General features: G+C 40.6%; 1 protein-coding gene across 5 annotated transcripts in view; it reads right to left on the minus strand.

Moving 5' to 3' along the window:
- The window catches only part of dlg4a (discs, large homolog 4a (Drosophila)), a 63194-nt gene that overhangs the window by 33755 nt on the left and 6565 nt on the right, over positions 1–22874 (minus strand). For 2 of the 5 annotated variants that reach the window (XM_076889107.1, XM_004563984.5), the window contains exon 1: positions 9075–9479. The exons of 1 other annotated variant lie outside the window; for it this stretch is intronic. In XM_076889107.1, coding sequence (XP_076745222.1) covers positions 9075–9176 — 102 coding nt within the window. In that variant the 5' untranslated portion in view covers positions 9177–9479. Of the gene's footprint in view, positions 1–9074; positions 9480–19858; positions 19966–22874 lie in introns of those variants that run through there. 2 more of the 5 variants (XM_004563985.4, XM_076889108.1) reach the window with 2 other exon arrangements.

A 22874-nucleotide genomic window follows, 5' to 3' on the forward strand; every position in this document is an offset into this window, starting at 1 on the left:
AAAGTTCTCCTATCCTTTCGGTTTTCCAGCTAGGTAAAGAGCCATCACTGAATTCACCTGTTATGCATATCACTACTGATTGGATGGTTTAATAACTAAAAGTACAAAGACAATAAAATTCTCCCTTTTTTTGTTGTGCGTTCCATCATTTACACTGTTTCTGTGAAAATTATGCACCTGTTTTTTGGTGTTAATATTGTAGCTCCTTCTGAACCATGTTACTGATATGTACATATGAACATTTTATTTATTTATTAATAAAAATGCTTAATATTTTTTTATCGAGATTGAGAGAATGAATGAGCCCCTGCACCATCAGATATAATTGGCTTTTCCACACTTAGGCAGTGTGAGAGGAGGGCAGCTGTTTTTGGTTATTTGTTTGTTAGGGTTCAACAAGAACAGCTTGGAAAGTCCTAAAAGAAAAAAAAAGAAAAAGATTTCCACTCCGAAGCAGAAATCCCAGAATTTTATGTGTTTTTTTTCTTTGGTAATTCAGGTTTTGGGTTATTTGTTGTGCAAAAAAGCATTGTGACGGTGTCATTAATGCTATTTTCAATGAAGAATAAATTCATTTGTCATCTCACAATTCAGAGGTTTGAAGGCGGCCATTATCAGCAAACAGTATAAAAAAAATAAACAAGTAATTAGCTAAGCCCACATCTGACACACATATAACTGCACCCGACCTTTTTGGATGCCCAGAGCATCAACATTGCCTGATAACAAAACAACCACGCACAGCTCGGTAGCGAAATGGTCATTTTCTAAATAATAGAGCATATCTCTGTCTGAGCCAGTCAAGCCAATCCAGTCTAAACTGGTTCTAGGTGCAGCTCCTCGGTTTGTCAACCGGCTGAAACAAGCTATTTCAGCTCCACTCACTTTAAAGTCACTCTGAAGGCAGCCTGCTTTTTTCTGATTGGCTGCCCCTCATAAATCAAAAGTTTGATGGCAGGTGGGTGGGGCTTTAGCTTGCACAACAACCATATTCGGGATAAATATCATATAATACCACTCAAAGAATTTTTAAAATATTTGTTTTAATTTATTTGTTTGTTTGTTTTATATCCCAGTGATCATTAAAATTAAAGTTAGCTGCAAAATAACGTCCATAAATAGACTACTGGAGGCATTTCAAGATGACTGGCAACTTGCAAGACCTGCTTCTACGAGGATGGTGATTCTACAGAGCCAGGAAAATGTTTCATTTTTGAATGATTGTGATCACTTGCACATAAACCAACCTCTTTATCTGAGACTTTTTCCACAGTATATGCATGACAAAATGAGGTAAATTAAGGAAAAGCATCGCTGTTACCCTCTGGATTGTAATACACAGAATGCACTGACATCCACTGTCAAGAACACAAATACGTAAGAAGATATAATCTGTTTTCATAAACATAAATTCTCATTAGATCACTTAAATCGTTTTCTAACAGGCAGGGAGGTTTCCAAGGGCCTGCCTTACTTAAAGGTCATCGTTAGGAGAGCAGCATGAGTAGTATTTGCTTAAATTCTTGTACTATGTGTGAATAATAATAATAATATTTAACGTTTAACAGAGTTCAGTTATTGTAGAGCAAATGTCAAATGCTGTCTGCCATCACATTACTTTGTAATTCAAGGACCAAGCATGAGCTTTTAAATTATTTTCATTAGGTAATGGAATGAAAGCTGACCTTACCCCTCAGGCATATAATTTACAACAAACTTATATGGTAAATGCATTTGATGTGGAAGACATTACAGGAACCATTAGAAGCTTTTCACTTGCAAATCTGTGTCAATTAAAGGTGAATGCTCATTTATTTACATGTCTTTTGATTCTTAAAAATCAACCCAGAGGGCTTTTTATTGAGTCTGTTTGGTACTGCAACGATATGACGTTTGGAAGCAGCACAACATATCTCATAAAAAGTAAATGTGTTTCTATTCAAATGAATTTGAAGATTTGTGTTTAAATACATAAAATGGCATAAAAATCAAAACACAAAGCCAAAGTTAAAACACTTAGATAGGAGCAACTGATTGTTTAAAACCTGACAGTTTAAAAAAATAATTAACAGTAATTATTTTTGGAAAAAATATGAATAATCAGAGTTTTTCCTGCCACAAAATTGGCCTGTGGTGTGATGACTAGGCAGGACAGCAGGATCAATTTGCATCCTATGAAAGTGATGAGAATGTGTTACCTCTTTTTGACCAAAATGTTCCTGTTATACATTTAACAACATAGATTATGCACAAATTCCCTGTGCTGAAACGCAGTCACCTGTGGTGATATTTAACTTTTTCTTTTGTTTATTTATCAGCTTTCATGTCGCAGTGACCATTTGCATTTAACTAAATCTGGATAGTTTTTCAAAATATAACTTCCCAAACAAGCGCCCGGAGGCTCTTTGAGATGACACAATGAACTGTACACTGTAGGTGGTAGAGATAATCTGAATGAATGAACGTGAAAAGGTAGAAAACCACATGTGCAAGGGAGGCAATATTCACAAATTAGATATCCCAGACAAATAAAACACTTGGACAATATTGCACTCACAGTCAATGAATGTTATACAAGTTTGGTATGGTTCAGCAGTGTTGTGTAGGGGGAAGAGAACAGCTTGGTCGTTTTTGCATTTCTAGTTAATTTTCATGCGTGGATCAAACATCAGCAAAACAAACATATATATAATTACTGATGATTCACTGACGCATAATGTTGGTCGACTAGACAAGAAATACACTTAGATTTGTAATTTTACCTCTGTTCACCAACACAGCTGATTTTAAACCCAGCAATCAAGATGTGATTGAATTGTAGACTCTCAGCTTTAAGTCAACGGGTTTAGCAAAAGTACTAAAATGACTGTTTAGGAATTACATCATGCCCTATTTTCAGAGGCTCAAAGGTAACTGGACAAACTAACATCATTTTAACTGTAAAGATCGCTTTTAATTATTGGATGATCCTGCAGCCAATGACTGCCTGGCATCTAAAACCATCAACATAGGTGGTTGTAGCTCAAGAGGTAGAGCAGGTCTTCTGCTAATTGAAAGGTTGATTGTTCAACTCCAAGCTACTCCAGTCTGCATGGGCAAGATTCGTCCATCAGAGTATGAATGTGTGTGAATGTTAGACAGAAAGCACTTACTTAGAAGAAGCATTGTAGGAATGGGTGAGCCAAGTTGCGCTTTGAGTGATCAGATAGAGTAGAAAAGTGTTCTTTGAGATGCTCTGCTGTCCCTTGAATTAAACCCGAAAGTCTGCACTTCAATTGCTTGTTGTGAAAACCGTAAAATAAAAGTGTCTTTGACTTGGGGTTTAACTTTACTTCTTGCTCTTCCTGTGAAAAAAAGCAACAAAAAGTAATCACTGTGTTCTTCCCTTTCACACACTGTAAGTAGGCCACAGCTCTGCCTGGATATCGGTGAACAAACCCTCACACCAGCCCACTAGAATCTATCAACCACACTCACGTGGACTACTTACATTATCTTGAAAATCAGACTGATGATGTGGGTGAAATAACACTCATGGTGCCCAGCATCATCATTCACTGTCACTTTGACAGAGCGCAGAAAAGAGAGCAACATTTGCCTGTGACGGTCATGTGAACGTCCTCTTTTCCACTACAATCCATCAAGAAACAGTCACTGTTGCCTTCTCAGTTGATTTTCACTCCCAAGTGTCTTCACAAGAGCCAAACCTCAAACACAGCTTTCATCTCATTTGCATTATCACAATTGCTGTTGCCAGCCAACACCTACCAGTACAACACTTTTTTCGTGTATATGTGAGCCCCAGAAGACAGAAAATTCACTCATCTACTGCCAATGGTAACTTCAGACTATTCTCCAAGGTGTTTCAGCACAACACTTTGACGAGTGTTAGTATCCTGTAGCTATGCTGGCTTCCACAATAACAACAGACTTTTACATTTACCATGGGGCAGACTGCTTAAAGCTGTGCTGAGAAGGATGTTAATGTAAGAATCCATCAGTCCTAAATCAAAAAGTGGAGCTCCAACAAAGAGGAATATCCAATACCCCCACGGAGATGCTCTAGATTCACCCCCTCTTTACCCAAATTTAAGTCTACAGTTGTCGCCTTTGCAATGCTGAAAATTAGCATTAAGTACCAATCTAACTAATGGGCCGACAAAAATTTCAAAAGACAGAAAGACAAAGGGCAAAGAGTGAATATTTATTTAAGAATGCATAATTAAATTGTTTATTATCATGATTTATTGATTTATTAGCATAATTGAATGAAAAGCAAGTGCAAACACATCTTCTGGGCTGAAATACGAAGGTGTTACACAGCGAGCAGCAACAGAAATGCATCCGCGTCGTCCCACAGGGAGATGATTTAAGTTCTGCCCTGAAGACCTATTCAAAATCAACATTTTAATCAAACAAATACTTTCAGCAGTACATGTTTCGAATCCCATTTTAACCACTGTAAAAAAACAGGCTTTTTTATATCAGAGTGGAACCATTTGCTTGGCGAGCAAAAGGTTGCTGGTTAATGACTCAAATCTCCTTTTGCATTGCAGGAACAGCAGCTGGCATTAAAAACTGCTAAATCAAACATGCGGCGCTTCCTGCTGTGGGAACCCTCGTGGTAAGCAAGCAGCTGAAAGTAGTTTCCATATCACAATGAAACATAAAAGGCCATAAAACAACCTTAGCAGTTAGTTGGCGCACGTTTAGTGCGGTTTTAACTTTCCTCAAATCTCAGTCTTTTTGCTTGTTAATTTATGTTCGTGTTGATGCTAATAACATTCTGAATTTCCTGTCTGTGGGATGATTCATCATTGATAAAACCCACACAGATGCATCATCCTCAAACGCAATAATCAGATCAGAGTTACAGTATATGTTGCCATAGTGGGTGCTCGGCTGTGGCACTTCTGCAAGGGGGGGGGGGGGCATTGTGTCTGTCTAGAGCCTGCTTTCACTGGAACTTCACACTTATTTGCGAGGCAAGAAACACTTGCACGAGTCTGCAGTAGTAGGCCAGCTCATGTGAAATTTATCATTATGTAAATGGAAGTAAATGCAGACTGCTGAATTAATGCTTGGCATTAATGCACACAGGGAAACATCAAGATCAGACAGGGAGGGAAGGGAGAGCAAACATGCTCCCTCCTTTTGGCTTCGTGACTCCTGTGGGGAAGCTAGAGTCAGAGCCTACAGCTGACTAGATTTCTGGTGGTCAGTGTGTGCAGGCAATGCAACGAGCAGAGCCCTGACAGCTTAAGTGCAACCCCGTGGATAAAAGGGTGTGTTGGATATTCGCTGCACTGAGAGGAGTACGTCATGCCATGCTACCCTTAATTAGCAATAAATAAATAAATAAATTTTTGCAAGTCTGCAGGTCAGACACAGCTCAGCAGTGATGATCGTTTCATCTCCTTTCACTTGGTCCACAGAAGCATGCACACACCATGTTTTTTGGGGTTTTTTTGCTGACCACATGCGATTTCACGTATGGTGCACTTGTAATGGGGGTTGCAACATTAACCCTCACTCTCTGACTTGTCCACAAACACGATCATGCATGGAGAAGCCATTTTACCACAGTACTTCTTTAGAAATGAAAATGCAGCGATGGTAGATTTAAAAGTACCAACAATAAATATTGCAAATGAAGCGCCTCGATGAAATGCATTGATTTCTTAATGGCTTGCATAGAATAAAAAGCGTTACCTTGTTATACCACAATTCGAAAGGAAAGAGGCTTTTTAAATGGCTGAACATCAAAAATAAATGTATTTCATGTTTAGTAGTTGGTAGTGATTCATTTTGGCTTTCGGAGACAAATGCTGAGCTTATTTACGTGCTTGTGCCTTCTGTGAATGTTTACTTCCTGGAGGGTAAAGCAACTCTGAATCTTTTTGCATTACAGCGAGGCTAAAAATGGATTTAATTTTAATGTTTGATGATGCATATCCATGTGCCAGATGCTCAGCGAGGTGAGTTTTTCATTTGTAATGTTCTGGTCCTTTTTGTGTTTGCCAATCAATAAAGTTAGCTTAAAAGTAAAATCAGTACCATTAACTGTAACAAGGGCCTCTACTGGTTAATCAAAGGCTCCGCCATCATTTTTGCATCTCTAACTCTGGTGACTGTTGCATTTGGAAAGTGCCATGTTGGTAAGCTTGAATATTAGAGCTGTTTAAATTAAAAACTGTATTGTCTACCACCATCCCATTAATGGGATGCAGTTTATGTTTATGAACAACAGCTTCCTCTTTTAGATTGTTCTTAGACTTTTATGTATTTTATATTATTTTTTATTTTTTGCATGACCTTGATAGGTGGACTCGGTAAGGTCAGTTTCAGAATAGGTTTAGTTTTCATACCATAAATGTGCCTCTCTCATAACACAGTGTGGTGTTTTGGCTCACATAAGCACATAAAGGAAATGGTTCAATCTTAGACCTGAGAAGAACTTTTGTACACTCCACTACAGTGATGGGAATCCTCAAGCTTATTGCTGAGCTCGGGCTCATTTCTCTGTAACAAAGAAGGCGACACAAACAGCAGAGTAAAATAGGTCAAATCCATAGGAAGAAGTGTATTTGCAAGACTATAAAAACAGGGACATTAAGCATGGTGAATGTGATATCAGTGCCCCAAATATATCCTCTCTGCTATCTCCTTTCTATATAATTACTTCTGTGCATTTAAAATTTTGGGGGCTGGTAATGAATGACTTTTCTTTTTGTTTATTTTCCAATACAGACACAGCGGAAATTGATTATCGGGGTGAGCTGATTACAGACCTTGACACTGAGATGAAGGCCCGCTGATACCTGTGTCATAAATCATTCATTGCACTAACGCTCGATTTTAAAACTCTATTCTTTGGCCTGTTTACATTGCACGGGCTTTAGTAGAAGTACCGCTCCAGATTGTGGCTTAAAGACAAAGTGAGGCAGGCCGTCTTGACTGAATGTTGCTAGGCCATCAATGGCCATTAAGCATAAGAGAGCCCATTAAAGCACTGCTGAGTGCCTACAGCCATAGAAAGACCTTTTTAATTAAGACACTGTATTCAAAATGACTGAGTGGATTTGTGCCGGGCATTGTTTAAGAACAAAGGTTATGCAAATACATCACCTTGAAAGCCCTTGGAAAACGACCGGTCATGTGGTAGCTAGTGTAACATAGAGGTTTATTGAGAGCAAAGGGTGCAAATACATGATATGAGGTAAAAAAAAAATATTGATCCAATACACTGTATATCCCAGAGATCCAAATTAAGCCCTACCTATAACAACTCCCCACGAGACTGCAACTGACTGGACACAAGCTGCTGGAGGGCTATTGAACCTGCATCTATACACTGTTTGCACATGAAAGAACAATGCTGAGGCTAGTCCTGAATGCACTGATGATTCCTGTGTTTTCCCCCAAAACAAGCCAGCTCCAACACAGTTACCAGTGGCATCATAGAGACAGCCTTACCAGAAAGTTCCCAAACAATCTCAACTAAAATAATTGCTTATAAATTACACTTGAAATGAAAAGAATCCCATGCTTAGAAGCCAGATCTATTAAAACAGAATTACTGTACAAGTGGCTTTAACTGAGTCATTAATCCCACCTGAAACCTGCTCTTTACGACAGAGTAAATGTTGTGTTGTGGAACTGCATTTCACTTGGATGGGCATGACTACAGAAGACGCAGCTTGAATCACTGGAAGAAGAATGTTGATGTGTTTTCCACCAGGAAGGTGTGGTTTTCCTGATGGAGATGCAGAGGAGGATATGAGCCAGGAGGGAGTGATGCATGGGGACAAATGGGATTATCTCTGCTAGTAAACTCAATACTGAGCACAGCAGGACCACCCTTTCAGAGACACGAAGAGGAAACACCCACGTAAAACCTCACCAGCTTTGCAGCAGACAAAATGTTCAAATAGTTGCAGGTAGTAGGATACGACGAAGATGTCGAGCTGTCTTATCTTCTAGCCACAAACTAGGAAGTGAACTGGATTCTAGTGACAAGACAAAACACGAACCAAAACATCAGCAGTGAATTTACAAACAATTAACTGGAGCTCTGTACACATGTACACACCATTTTGGCAAGTGTAGCGACAATTACTGGCCAGAGCAGAGCGGTGTAGTCGGATTTGGCTTTGTAAAGCTAACAGATTAGTGTGCCATGTGGAGGGAAACTCTGAACTGGCTGCAATACTAGAAACACCTGAAGTTGGGAGGGATGGAGGGAGGAAAATCTGGACAATCAGAGAATCAGTGAATGAATGCCCAATGTCCTCTCTTCGGATTACACGTTCTCATCATGATGGAAAACAGACAAACACCAAAAAAAAAAAAACATCCAAGAAAATAAAAACTGCCTGATTTTTCCTGATAAACAGCAAACATCACCCTCTGGGTCTGATTTAAGAACAGGCTACTCTCCGTTCATGTTACCCTACTCCAAGCAGGCTCTGTTCTGTTGCAGCTTCCTCTAAGGATGAAGGCTACTTAAGTGGCCCTGAGCAATAAAGTGGTTTTTCCAAGGTCAAAAGCACAACATGCATCTTCCCTTGCTGGAATGCAAAGTGAACCTGTGGTCAAGCCCTACCGTGACCTGCCCAATGGAGACGGAGGAGAAATACAGGAGGGAGTGATGCTCCATTCATTAAAGCAGCATCCGACTGTGAATTCACGCTGAACAGCAGCTAACACTAAACACAACAGTGCTTGCCAGCGATGCCGTAGCATGCTATGTGTAAAATGAAATCGACCATCTGAGCACGAAAACCCCGACCACTCGGCGGTGCAAAGGTATTAAGATGTGAATAAGCTTGCTGGCTCAAGACATATGGCCAAGTCACTTCACTGCACTAATTACTATCGTGGATTTGCACTTGGAAGGGGAAAAAAAGCGCGGTTCAGATGGCTTTTAACCCTCCCCCTCTGAAAAAATAAAAAAAAATAATTTAAAAAAAGGAAAGAAAGCTAATTTCTCCCAGAGGCCTTTTGCTCGGTTTTGTTCGGTGTCTGAACAAAGTGCATCCAGATGAGAGTCGCTGCTGCTGCAGCAGCCTTACCTTACACCCGAACATAAGAGACAGGGTCCGGTTGCTGCAGATGACCTTACACTGGCACATGACCGGAGAAAGACACTTTAAATTCCTGACAGGCAGAGACATCAGTCCGAAGCCCTCACACCAGGCAGACAGCACCAGAGCTCGTCGGTCCGCCGCCTCTCACTCAGAGCCACGGTGCAATTTAGACGAGAGCCGCGGAAGCTGGAGGGGGCGTGTGGGGCCGGTAGTACCCGTTAATGGGCGGGCTGCCCCGTTGAAGCGTGAGGTGTATTCCTGCTTTATTTGTTCGTTTATTTTTACATTTACTTTACGTTAACGTTTAACGAGTCGACTGCTGCCTGTACGTTTCCATATTGTCCAGAGGTTGAGCACAGCAAGCGTCACTCATAGCTATAGCGTCTCCCTCCCCACCAACCCCCCGCGTCTCTCTCTGTCCTCGCGCTTCACTTGATTGAGCCGTAAAGTTTGGACGTAAAGCGCAGCAGGAATCTCACAGGAAATCCGCGCAGAGAGTGACGCGAGAGCGATTATCAATTATCCTTTGAGTCTGCGTGAAAATTGTAGTAGTAGTAGTGGAGTAGTATCAAAGCGAGAGCAGTGAATGCCGGGGAGCATTTTTTGATGCTACACAAACATCCTCGCTCTCCTCCACATGTAACACCGTGATTGCTGCGCCCCCCGATGGATCACCGGGAAAATGGCGTGTAGGCTGCTGTCCAAGGTGCTGAAATCCCTCAACTCAGGAGGAGGGATGCGAAACGTCTTCATTTCATTCATCAGCACACGGTGTTTGACCGTATCCCTCAAAGCACCCTGCTCACATGGTCAGCGATGTATGATCCTCACGTTAAGCAAACACATGCCCAGTCTTAAATGTCGTAATAGTGTAAAATAGTGACGTAAACTAGGACCGACAAGCTGAGACTCTCTTGCTGTTGTGTTAGTATTTATATGTGTCATTATTTTGGATTTTCTCAGCTATCACTGCGCATGATCTGGATGGTTGTTATAGGGAATAGTGCCACTTGTGCTAAACGGAAGTGCTGAAAGTGGGCCTTTATTTTTCGCTGGGCCTGTTCAGAACTAAAAAACAAAAAACAAACAAAACAAACAAACAAAAAATGAATCAACCTAAAGTTAAATCAATTTTAAAATTACTCTTGATTTTTTTAAAATAGTGTTTTCAAAATAAAATACAATAGCAATAAGTTATTGTCCCTTTTTCTTTCACACACACACACACACACACACACACACACACACACACACACACACACACACACACACACACACACACACACTTTACAGCTGTCACAACATGAATGTGTTTTTCATTTCATTCATTTGGTATTTTGATGGTCTCCACTCCTTCGTGGGATTGTGCTGGCATGGTGAGCCCACAGGGTGGAGTGAGAGAACCAGGTAGGGAAGATTTGAATATTGTGCATTCATCTCAGGACCGACTGCGGCGCAGGGCTCAATGCTCCCGGGTGACGTCAGCGTTAAATCGAACACAGAAACCGTTCCAGATATCCCAGTGTGCTGCTGATATATATTTTTTAAAACCCTTATCTCCCACCTATAGAGCTGGAGATATCCAGTGTGCTAAAGACATCAGCAGGTTTATCACAGATCTTCATGGGGAGGTCATTACAGCACAGTGTGAATTAGAATATAGTGCCAGCTGCTTAAAAATGTTTTTTTCTTTTAGAGTTAACTCTCTCAATGACCAAAAAAGACGTGTGTAGAAATTAAAAGTTTCTAGTTTGGTCATGTGATTCAGGGAGTAATCATCAACATAAGCAGAGAATCCTTGATCACATAAATGCTCTGTTTTATAAGTCATCTGAGTCTTTGCTTGCTTCACATTTGTCTTTTAGTACTCTGTATGTATGGAAATGTATATATATTTATGCACATAATAACTGAAAGTCTGTCCTCAATTGCAGCGGTGAATGCCCTTTGATAGTTCACATTGCCGACTGTATACTGGAAAAGATTGTGAGTAACAGACTTTTAGTAGGCCACCTCTTCAAAATTACACAAGGGTAGTCCACGCGTTTTCCTCTACTCCTCCACTTGAATTACATCCACACAGTTTTTATGTGTGTTTGTGTTCCCCTGGCAATACTCCACCTTCTGAAAGTAACTTTCTTTAAAGAGTACTGTCACAATATCAATAACTAATCATCTAATCAGAAGTCTGTCTCATTTCAGTTTGGTTCAAATCAGCCTTCATATCACAGGTCTAAATTATATATCATTGGCAAGAAAAAGACATGAACTATTTTCTATTCTTTCTCTCCTAATAGAGAAACCTCCAAATAAACAACCCAGGAATGCCTGGGATTCCTCTCAAGGCTTTCATTAAAAATATGTAGACATAGAAATGTCTTTTTCCCCCCTTCTTTTTAAGTATAACTATAAATTGTACATAGACATGGAGGTTTCAGATCTGGAAGGCAGAAATCCTTGAAACCTGCTTTCTTTCTTATGACCAGTGGGGACATCTGGTAGCAATTTACACGCGCATAATTCACAAATCATGGATTATTTTTTGTGTAGCTTTGGTTCAAAGGCAAAACAAAACTGCTGACTTTGCTACCGTACTGTGTGGTAGCTTTGAATTGTTTGCATAGACTATAAAAGACTACAATGCCCATTTCTTACGTGGTTTGATACATCAATAAACACTTTCATGATGAGTTAATGGTATCGTTGCAAGTCTTATTTAACGCAGAATAAAATTAATTATGAGAGGTTACCATGTGATTTCAAAGTTATTACCATCTGAACATGCTCTATCCCTGCTTTGTAGTTAGCCATACTCAGCATTTAGGAAAACCGAGATCCTTAACTCGAGGCTTAGGCCAGTGGCCACCAGACTAAGAAGCAGCCATCTTTAATATGCAGTGTATAGCCAACATATACAGTAGAAGTGACCCATTTTATGCAACACTTAAGTGTATTAACATGCAATTAACACAAAAACTGATGTGACTAACGTCATAAATTATCAGCGTAGGTACAGTATAATACATGGGTACACAGGTATTGTATAATAAGTACAATGTAGCATGGGCACAGTATAATTTCTATGGCATACTGTAAGTGGCTTTTCCCTTCAACTACAGTATTATGTAAGCGTGGGAGTCACATGGAAACCTGAACTGTTTTGAGTATAGCATTAACATCCTAATGCTGCATTGTATGAGAGAAACAGAGAGAGAGAGAGAACCCCAAAAGAGTGTTTCCATGACAACATCTGCAAAGGGTGGCAGATCCCTAACAAACAGTCCTCTTGCCAGCAGCTTTCTGGTCACTGGCTCTATAGCAGGACTGTTTCTGTCACGGGTGATTGTCTTCATAAAAGCAGGTGTCTCATGCTACTATTACATGCGACACAAGCGAGACACGTGACAGGTCTTCCTCAAATGGACAGAGAATTTAAAGAAATACAGTGAGCTCACGAGAAGAGCCCCTCACTGACGCTGTGAGTGGCTAAAACCCTGTTAAGTCTGCCCTGAGGTTAGAGCCAGATTTTCCGTACTAGCTGTGGTGGTTGGCTAAAAGTTTACATTAAAGCTAAAATCAAAGCTGAAATTCTGATTGGTTTACATTTAATTGTGTGAAAATGTAAATTCATGCAACATTGATGCCTTTGTTAATCTTCCCACATCCCCATCTAACATGCATAGCATGTCCTTGCTTTTAGATTAGCTCACCTCGTTTTTGAGATGTGTGTGATCAATAGATCCTACTCCGCCAACTATAGTCAGCTAAATTTTATTGCTGTTTTCTATTTATTAGACTCTTACATATACATAAACATCTCAAAATTAAATAAAGCAATGAATGCACTTTGATCTTGCTTCATTTTGCCTATAGACCGTACATTTCAGATTTATGAATTAGAGCATATTTTGTAAGTCCAGCCAACAGAAATAACAATAATATTAGCTTCAAACCTTTCACCAAATGTAAATGTATGCAGAGTAATTATTCCATATGTTATCCATATCAGAACCAATTTATAATGACACCATAAAGTTGATTGTGGCCATTGCATAACAGTTTTTCCAAACTTTATAATCTGTTTTTGAATTAAAGCATATTTGTGGTTTATTTCAACCTGGTGTATCTCTCCAAAATCTATACTGTAGATCTGGGAAAAGGAAAAATCACACAAAGGGCCTCTAAAGTGAGTTCCCTGCAGCTTTCCAGAAAACATGATATTTGCATTAATCATTTAAAAAATACAGTTTCAAGCTGGCCAACGCCAAATGTGCTCTTTGCTGACTTTGTTAGGGATCTCCAATTGGGGAATACTTGCCGTCTGATCTAATCCCCTTGTATAGTCATCCACTGCTTAGTGGATTGCTTACGTGCAAGTTACAGGTGTCGAAATTGTAGTATGATGGTGGGTTGCATTCTTTTGAACCATGCAGCCGATTGTTTCTTGAAATCTCTAAAACATAGGTTTGGACTACCAAGTTAACATGACCATACCAAAGCCTACAAAGCCCACATTACTGTATAATACACCGTTCTGAAATAAATCAAAACAAACATCTACCAATTAGATTTTTATAAAAAGCCATAAACTGATAGAACATGTGAAACATGGATGACAAAATAGTTTTGCTCTGTCTGGGCCCGCTCTCTAAATAGTTGTTTGTTGAGGCAAAACCTACAAGGAATTACAGCTTTAGTGTTTGCATTCACTGAAAGTGTAGAACTGCTGTCACAGAAGGTGGCAAACTGGGGGGAAACCAATGTATATCACACTTCCAGAACAATTCTCTACTATTGAGCCTTCCATTACCTCCAGCATTCAGCAGCTTTGACACCGGAACAGCGGAACTGAAACGCAAACACAACGGGAATCTCCCGAGGCTCCGAGACTGCCTCAGCTCTCTTGACTAGGAAAACACACAAGGTGAGAATAATAGTATTCACACCTACACAGAACCAACAATATCTGAAAGTTCTCTGTGTGAATATCTGATTCTGTTTAGTGACTACAGTCCTGCAGCATCTACAGGCATAATTTCATATCAAAGAGGCCTGCGAGCTAAAACTAATTTACTAGAAGCAAAATGTTAGCTGAGATGCATTTGAGTGTAATATTTTATGAATTTACTCTTTAGTGTCAGAGAAAGTTAAACTGGACTTGTTGTCATCATTAAAAACCCTTTCTTTGACCCCAACGCTGCACAAAGCTAAAGGTAACCTGCAGGTGCAACAGCAGGACACAAAAGTTGTAGTAAAGGCAAACTGTTAGGTTTCAGATAGGATATTCCTGGTTTTCTCTCTTGCGAATTCACCCAGCTGTATAAATATTACATGCCCAAATGGAGTCATCACCAACAGCATTGACTTGGAGCAATCCATTATGTATGAAGTATGGTGCGTGCATTATCCCTTCAACACATTCAAAAAGCTAAAAGAAAAAATACATAGCCACTAGAATGCACTGTTTTTCTCCTTTTGGGAGAACTATTTAAGGGGGAAAATGGGATCGAAGTTGTCCGCACCACCCTTCAAGTGGATGAGAGCATCCACGCTGTCACGTCGTAATCTTAAAAGCGTGCGGATAATTCTCTTCCTGTGATGAGAGAAGAATGTCTAACTGCAGCTACTGGTCCAATTCTTTGCAACCATAGCCTCACAGTCTGTATTACATTCTGGTTCTGCTGTGCCTCCTCCCACACTAAACACAAACAGCAGTGTGCCATCCACAGTACAGAGACGATCCTTTGCCTGCTGCCCTCCCCTCCATCTGAGACTTAATGTGAAAAGATGCGCATAAAAGATCATCTGGATCATCACGTCAGGCTCTAACCTGCACTAAAATCTGTCCGATGTAAAACACCACCACCCACGTGCCGAAAGCCCTCCCATAGCCTGTCGTCTTGCTAAAGCAGCCATGCCGCGAACATGCTAATGCAATGTCTGGCTGATGACGTAATATGTCACTCTGCAAGACTTGATTTTAATAAAATAAGTCTTATTTCATATTTGTCATGCTTTCCTTGTTTTATGTTGAGCTCTTCACTGCGTCAAAGCCATCATGAAGAGCAGCACAATGTCAACGAGAGCGCAGAAGTCCCATCCAACTGCTGTTGAAATCTTCTGTTTGCAAAGGACAGCCAATCAGAAAGAAGTCTTAAAGAGATAGGGACCTTAAAGGACAAGGAGCTAAAAAAGCCTGTTTCAGACATTATTTTAAACTTGAATCATGAAAAGCTACACTATTAGAATCAAGGACTGGAAAAATATGCAGCTCAAAATTACTATATCAGGTATCCTTTAAGGTGTTGGTGGCAAATATGTTGTGCCTGTCTGTGTGAAACCATGACCTGTTTGTAATATCAAAGTCCTTAGCCACATCCACCACGATAAAGCTTATAAATGCTATTTTCTACACTAACAAGTAAACACCAGCCACAGGAATTTTAACGCAGCTCTTTTTTTCATGGAGTGATCTCATGTGAGTAGTGTTTCCATGTGCTTCTCTTCATGTGGTGTTTCCATAGAGCTGACGAACCTTGCCATGGTTTCTGTGGTAACTGCAGAAGCAAGGCTCTCTCCTCACTGAACTATTTTTATAACAGCAGATGGAAGAAGACTACAGTTTAGTTTAGGCTAGTTTAATTTTCTTTGCCTTGGGGTGTGAATGCAGCTTAGTCTATAATTAGATGTGAAATTTGCTTTGTTGTGTTTTGTAAGTTTTTTAGCATGACCATGGCCAGGACTCACAGGAGTTCATTTAATGGGTAATACTTTTCATTGCATATTGTAACACTGTATCGAATGGAACTGAATAAATTGCGCTGGAGCACAGAACCACACCGTGGCAACACAACTCCGCATTTGTTATGTGTACGCATTCATTTATACTTTTGACAGACTGTCAGAGTAAAAGTAGATTTCTTTTGGATCCCCCTCTGAAGAAATGCAACAAAAGACGGCACCACGCGCTGCTTTGGCTCTGCAAGTAGTGTGCTCAGCAGGACGTCAGTCTGGTCAGCCATGGAACAGCTTCTAACCAAGATGATTAAAACAGAACAGCCCCCGGGAACCAACCTGCCAGGTAAATCTAACTGGATATATTTATGCTCCATTTTCCCACCACTCCCATTTGAATAAAGGAGTTCATAGGTGTGCCGCAGGGGATGGGTTTTGAAGACTGGGACTGCTAGACGAAGCTGTTAGCGGTAATCAGAATGCAAAATTGATATGAGGGTCTTTTATGGTCGTGGTTACTGAACTGACATATGTTTACTGGTACAGGCTGCTACTGTAGGCAGGAAAACACTAATTTCTTATGAATAGACAAGAAAATACCAGTTTCTTATGAATAGCACTCAAATACATACAGATCAGACATAATATTTAAATCCCCTGGCAAGTAAAGTGAATGCAACCAGTTATTTTGTTACATTATTTTGTTATTTTGTTGGCTGCACCTGTTACAGGGTGGAATATGGTATGCAGCTAGTGAACATGCCTTTAACCTTAAGCTGATGTATAAGGATTCAAATGATTTTGACCCTATTTAAACCTGTTCAAACTGTTTATTGAACCTTCTGACAAATAAAAAAACAACAAAAAAACATCAGTGTAATGATGTTGAGATCACAATAACTTGGTGTTACAGGGTTAAAGCTGGTTGCGGTACATGAGTATGTGGCTGTATGGCCACCGGTTTGCCAGAAGGCCCATGCTAACCCCCGTCCACTGCTGAGATCCCTTACACTGGAGCATCAGAAGTTACGCAGTGAAAGAAGATGGCCTTGTCTGATGAATCATGTTCTGTTGCACATCATGGTGAGAGCTGGGTGCATGCACATGGCAGGCAGATGTCAGAAGCAGCATGATTCTCTGGTCAGTGTGCTCCTGGAAAAGCTTGGGTCCTGGCATTCATGAGGATGTTTGCTGCATGAAATGCACTACCTGCCTAAACAGTGTTGCAGGCCATTATAGCAGACCTTTATAGCAAAGACAGCATCTTTCAACTGTAATAAAGAACCTAACAAAGAGCTTTAACTTGTCCTGTAATTCTCCACATGTCAGTCCTGCTCAAACATCTGTTAGATATGTGGGAAAAACTAATATGATCCACTTTACAACTCACAGGACTTAATTGATCTACGGCTAATATCCTGGTACCTGCAATCACAGATGGTTCAGAGCTGTTTTATTGGCGCTAGGGGGCTCCACATAATATTAGGTTTTAATGTTGTGGCTGGTAGGCGTAGTTTGAACGGCCAGCATAGATCTATCTTTATGACAAGCTGAACAGTTTCCTAAAATAACGGTAGAAAGCTGCCCGACTAGCAGTGTCTTAAGCGAACATAGTAATTATCACTTTGCTGTAAGTGTCTTCTGTGTTATCTAGCAAGCAGTGTTTAGTTCAAGAGATATTATCACCATTGCTCTAAACAGAATGAGGACTAACAGTAAAAGGAGGTGATCATTTTTATACTTTCTGATTTTTGGAAATACGTGATAACTTCAGTCTCGGTTGTCACGGTCAGTTGTCATTAGTATAATCATGCTCGGTGCAAATGTGCAAAACAACTGCTGCAAAGACACATTTCATAATCATACAAAGAGCGACTGGTTGAGCAGAGGTAGTAAACTAACAAACGAGTCGGGCCTCGTAAAATTTTACTAACAACGAAAGGAAAAACATACGACAGAAATCTGCTCTCCCATCAGCATCCTGTTTGAGCTATGATGGAGTAGATCACCTGGCCAGTCATGGCCCAGTAAACCCATTAGAAAGCTGTACAAGGTGATGAAATAAGACAATGAAATAGCATGATGTTGAACATGTGGTGGCGTGCACTGGCATGGAGAAGTTGTATTTTCACTTTGTTTCTGCTACCTGGAGCAAAGTTGGCTCTTCACGCATGCTACCTCTATGGTATTTTCAGTTCAATGTCAGGGCAGTGACATCCACATAAAGTAAACTATGTAGAGGCTGCAACCATTTTCAAATATGGTCCCCTAATGTGATCAAACCAGTTTAACTAAATTTGTCACGCAGACAACTGCCCGATCACACGCCTACATGATGCTCTGGGCCTCCTGGATTGCAGCCATCTTCACTTCTTGCTTGTTTGGGATCTCAATTGAACTCCAGGTCAAGTTCATGACTCCTCCTAAATTGCTTTTGGTGAATGTTTAAGACTGCCTTGCTGCTGGATCATTGTTCCTCGTGTTCTAATGCGATCCTTTGGATCTGAGGAGTCTTAATGTATGTACTGATCACCGCGCTGCTGCAATTAGAAGCAAAATCATCAAGCGACTCCACCAGCAGTGCTACACATCCAATCAATAACACCACTTCTGCTGTGTTTGACAGATGCACTGGATTATGAGGCATTTCTTTATATATGTATATACTTTGGTCTGTGCATCACTCATGCACACTGATTCCAACCTCTGAAACTTTCCTGGAGTACTTCTGAAGTTTGCATCTCATGGTGGACCACCTGAAGTGGCTGGTCTACTCATGTCTTGATGTCTGACACATGTGCACCTGTAGGACAGTCTGACTGACTGTTGTCTTTGACAACTGAGGTAAACAACCAGAATAATAATAATAATAAAAAAGGTTATCAAAACATCAAACTCCAGTTCTTGAGATGTATATAATTTTTTTAAACATTTTGTGCACTAAATCAGGGAAATTGCATCAAGCTATCGTTTAATCTACTCCTTTTAAAATCCAACATGCTGGCACACTTAAAACAAACAAACAAAAAAACATTATATATATGCCCCACGTTGTGTAGACTGCATTTCGTATTCTAATCAACAAGTCCGTAAATTTAATGGCTCTCCTAAATCAGACCTACTTGAGCTACAAATCTGCAGTCCAACCTGTCAAATACACCATAATGACCAGCTCAAAGCGCTGTTCGACCACAAACACATACATGTGCATACACAGTGGCTTCTGCTTGTGGAACTGCATTAAATGGCATCTTAGTCCCAAACACTCGATCAGCCAAAGTAGAGACTCATCATGTCAGCTAATTAAGGCTGGAGTAGCCCTGTTTTTTACACAAACCTGCACGACTGCTTCAATAACTGTATTTCAGCACGTAGGGATGTAACCAGGACATGAGAAGAAAACCCATTTGCTTGCCTCTGTGTCCCATTAACCTGATGTTGGTCACGAGTCTTTACTGTAACCCTAAAAATGAAATGACCTTTTTTCAAAGCGATGCCAGCTGATTAAACAGGATGATTTTCCTTATCTGAGAAGGACACTAGCCTAATGTCCCAGAGTCCTCGGGGGAAGAGAAGTGCATAAGAATATGAATTATCCCCAGACGTACACAGGCGGGAACCAACCCAGACGTAGAATAAAAGACATGCATGCATGAATCTGTAATGCTTTAATCAACAAGTCTGCTAGAGTTTCACTCTTTCTGCATTTCGAAACATGCTCACTGGTACATACACACCCACACGTGCCGGGCCATGTTCATACGTAATACCCAAACTGGATGATTAAACCTACCCAGAGCACACGTACAAGGAGAGCAAAAAAAAATAAAAAATTCCTCAGACACATATTTTTTGATTAATCCATGACACTGGAGCAGATTACAAGCATGTTCAATGCAGTATGCACAGATGTAGGTAGAGACCTCCCCTAAGCCTGCCAGAACGACTAGCAGACTTTGAGCTAACATGCAAAACAGAGGCAGCAACAGAGGGATGGAAGGAGAAGAACGACACAAACAGAGAGGTGAATTTACCTACCACACACGGACAGAGAGAAGGGAGCTTAGTGCGGCCCTTCATGAGCAAGAGACAGAGGAAAAACAGCCTCCCAGACACCCGCAGTAGAGGAGGAGAGAGATGGGGAGAAAAGGAAAGAGAGAGAGAGGGAGAGAGAGAAAGATGGGAGGCTGGGGAAGGGGGAATAAAAAAAGAGGGAGGGGGAGTGAGGGAAGGGGGGGGGAGGGGGGTGTCGTAGCAGACGAAGAGAGAGAGAGTTTTCCTGGAAGCAGAGAGTTGTTGGTGTTGGATGTATCTTGGTGTTAAAGGCAAGGGTCGGAAAAGAGACGACCGGCTGCCTGCTCCAGCCGTGACTCAGAAAATATGTTTGCCACCGCCGGTGAGGGAGGGAGGGAAGGGGGAAGGGGACATACAGGCAGAGAGACAACCTTTTATATTATTTTTCTATGATTTTTGGGTTGGTTTTTTTTTCCTTTTTACAGTATGCTTCCACTCACTCTGCTCTTTGCTCCCTCTTTGCCTCACCATTAAGCACACAGACGTCACCTAACGTGAGAGCGTGTTTGACGCAAATGTGAACTCTCTGGGTACACCTTCACCTCCACTCTTTTAACGGCAATAGCAATTGTTTCTAGATAGCTCATTGCATTGCACGCAATCTCAATGTGCTTAGCACGGAAGATAAAATAAATGAGTAAATAAGCTCACGCAGGTTTAGAATGTTTTAGGGAAGTGAAAAAATGTCCATGTCACCGCTGTTACACGGGGACTGAACACTTTGAAGGTTTATTTGGTCAAATAGCTGACAGCAAGTTGATAACCAGCTAATCCCTTCTTATATAGGCAAGAAAAAATACCAACATTTTCTGCTTTCAGCTTCCAGTTTTGCTTTCTAAAGAGAATATCTGTTTTTTTTAAATAATTTTTTAAAGTTGAATATTTATATTTTTATTGGATAGTAACAACTTTTGCCACAGTGAAATCAACTGGTGCACGGCAAGCTGTAAAATCAGCGATCCAACATTTTGTTGAATTTGCAGCAATGAAGCCTAGTTTCTTTAAATTGCAATAGCATCAATTAATAAAGCACATAAAATTTAATAATAGACATGTAGCAAAAATATTTGGGTGCTGATCACCGAAGTTGTTGAAGATGTGTGTCAAATATGAAATGACGTTCAGCTCTTTACCTCTAAAGGTTAAAATGAATCGGACCTTCTCTTAGTGTTGTAGCTTTTTAAACTCTAACATGAAAGCTGATTTAATTACAAATACTCCTAGGTGGGACAGATGAGTCTGTGTAATTTGTACCTTTAGAGTAGCTGCCAGCATTGTCTGAATGCTCAGGTCTCTTTCTATATAAAGGATATTTTTTTTTATCACAATTTTCACTTTAGGTGCAAATAGCATCTTAATATAGCCTGTGATACTTCCTCACCTTATCACTTCACAATAGCCTAGCACAGTGATAACTGGTAAATTGCATGGCTGGTGTTATGAGAATGTATTTTTACTTTAAAACAATTTTTTTTGATACCCATATCCCTACGCAAGGATACATGAGCAAATTCATGTTTATCTTATCAATCATTTCACATCACAAAGACCTGGAGATTGCTTTAAGAAGCGTGTTTCTAGATATATTTTTTTATACTGTCTGTTTTCTGTATATAACCATAGCAAATACTGTTTCTTACGTAAGCATTAGACACTCTATCAAACTGTACAAATTCTTAAGTAATAACTTACACTCCTCTATCCACATCACAATCTTGTCTACAGGTATACTAGAAGCAGTATCGTCACCCTTTAGCCAGAAGCTGCACATTAATAAAGTCAACAATGAATGAGTAAGACAACTTTTCTCTAAGGAATGCATCGTGACTTAATGCAAAATACTGATATCGCTAATAACAGCTGATGCTTGTCCAATTGTTATTATGTAGTAGCCATTCAAGCTTTTATCTCAGACAAACTTGAGTGGTCTTTGATCAGTCGTTATTGCCCAAATTTTTAACTAAATATAACTCTTTTCCAGGCTTAGTTGTCATCATAAATTGCACTTCAGCTGCGTCTCTTTTTATGTCTTTCAGCTATATGGCTATATTGGGGGGGGGGGCAAAATTTGGTTGGGGAATAAACAGAGTAAAATGCACCATGACCCCACTGGACTGTTTTACAGTGGATGGCTGTTGGGTGATGGATGGGTTATGACACCTGCAGAGGTTAGGCCCACAGCCCTCTGGATCTCAGCGACACAGTGAGCTGTGGCTTCTGCGCGGCTTCGCTCTCTGTAACTAAAGACAACTCAAGCACATCGTGACATTTCCATCTGGAGTGAAGCCCGTTAGAAGAGTGTTAAATGCTGTGTAACCCGCGAATCCAGCCACATAAGACCAAACATTAATTTTCTATTCTCTGCATTCATGAGCATCCTCTGCCGGCGCCTACACAGAGGTCATCCTCCTACCTGCACACTGTGGGCTTCACATTATCAACACCCTTCAATGGCAGGTCTCTCTCTCTCTCTCCGTATCTCTCTCTCGCTCTCTCTCCGTATCTCTCTCTATCTCTCCCGTTCTCTCCTCTCTCCCTCCCTTCCTCCTTTCATCTCTATTCTCTCCATGATGATACCCCTGCCACGTTGTCATGGCAACAATCGGGCCCTGATTGCTTGGTTGCTAGGCAACTGACATCACCTATAAGAGGAACATGAAGATACAAAGCCAGAGACAAACAAATCAGAGAAAATATGTGCACTTGTGCGTTACTGTGCTGGGTGTCACTACGTCTGAACTCTCATAGCGTCATTAGCTCACGTCGTGTGCCGTGTCTACTCAGGGCCAAAGCCACACATGTAGGCAGCGAGGTCTATCATTAGGGTTACTAAGCATATAATTCGAATTTGACTTGCACTCTGTTCAGTCTTGTGCTCTTTGCCAGGCAGGAGGTTCGAAACCCCCAAAATCGTGACCTGAATTTCAGATGAGATTGTTGTGAATGTGAGTGCCTGTGACAGGGGGACTGCTCATG

This window comes from Maylandia zebra, linkage group LG10 (genome assembly GCF_041146795.1).
Source record: "Maylandia zebra isolate NMK-2024a linkage group LG10, Mzebra_GT3a, whole genome shotgun sequence".
In the NCBI taxonomy this organism is placed as follows: Eukaryota; Metazoa; Chordata; class Actinopteri; order Cichliformes; family Cichlidae; genus Maylandia; species Maylandia zebra.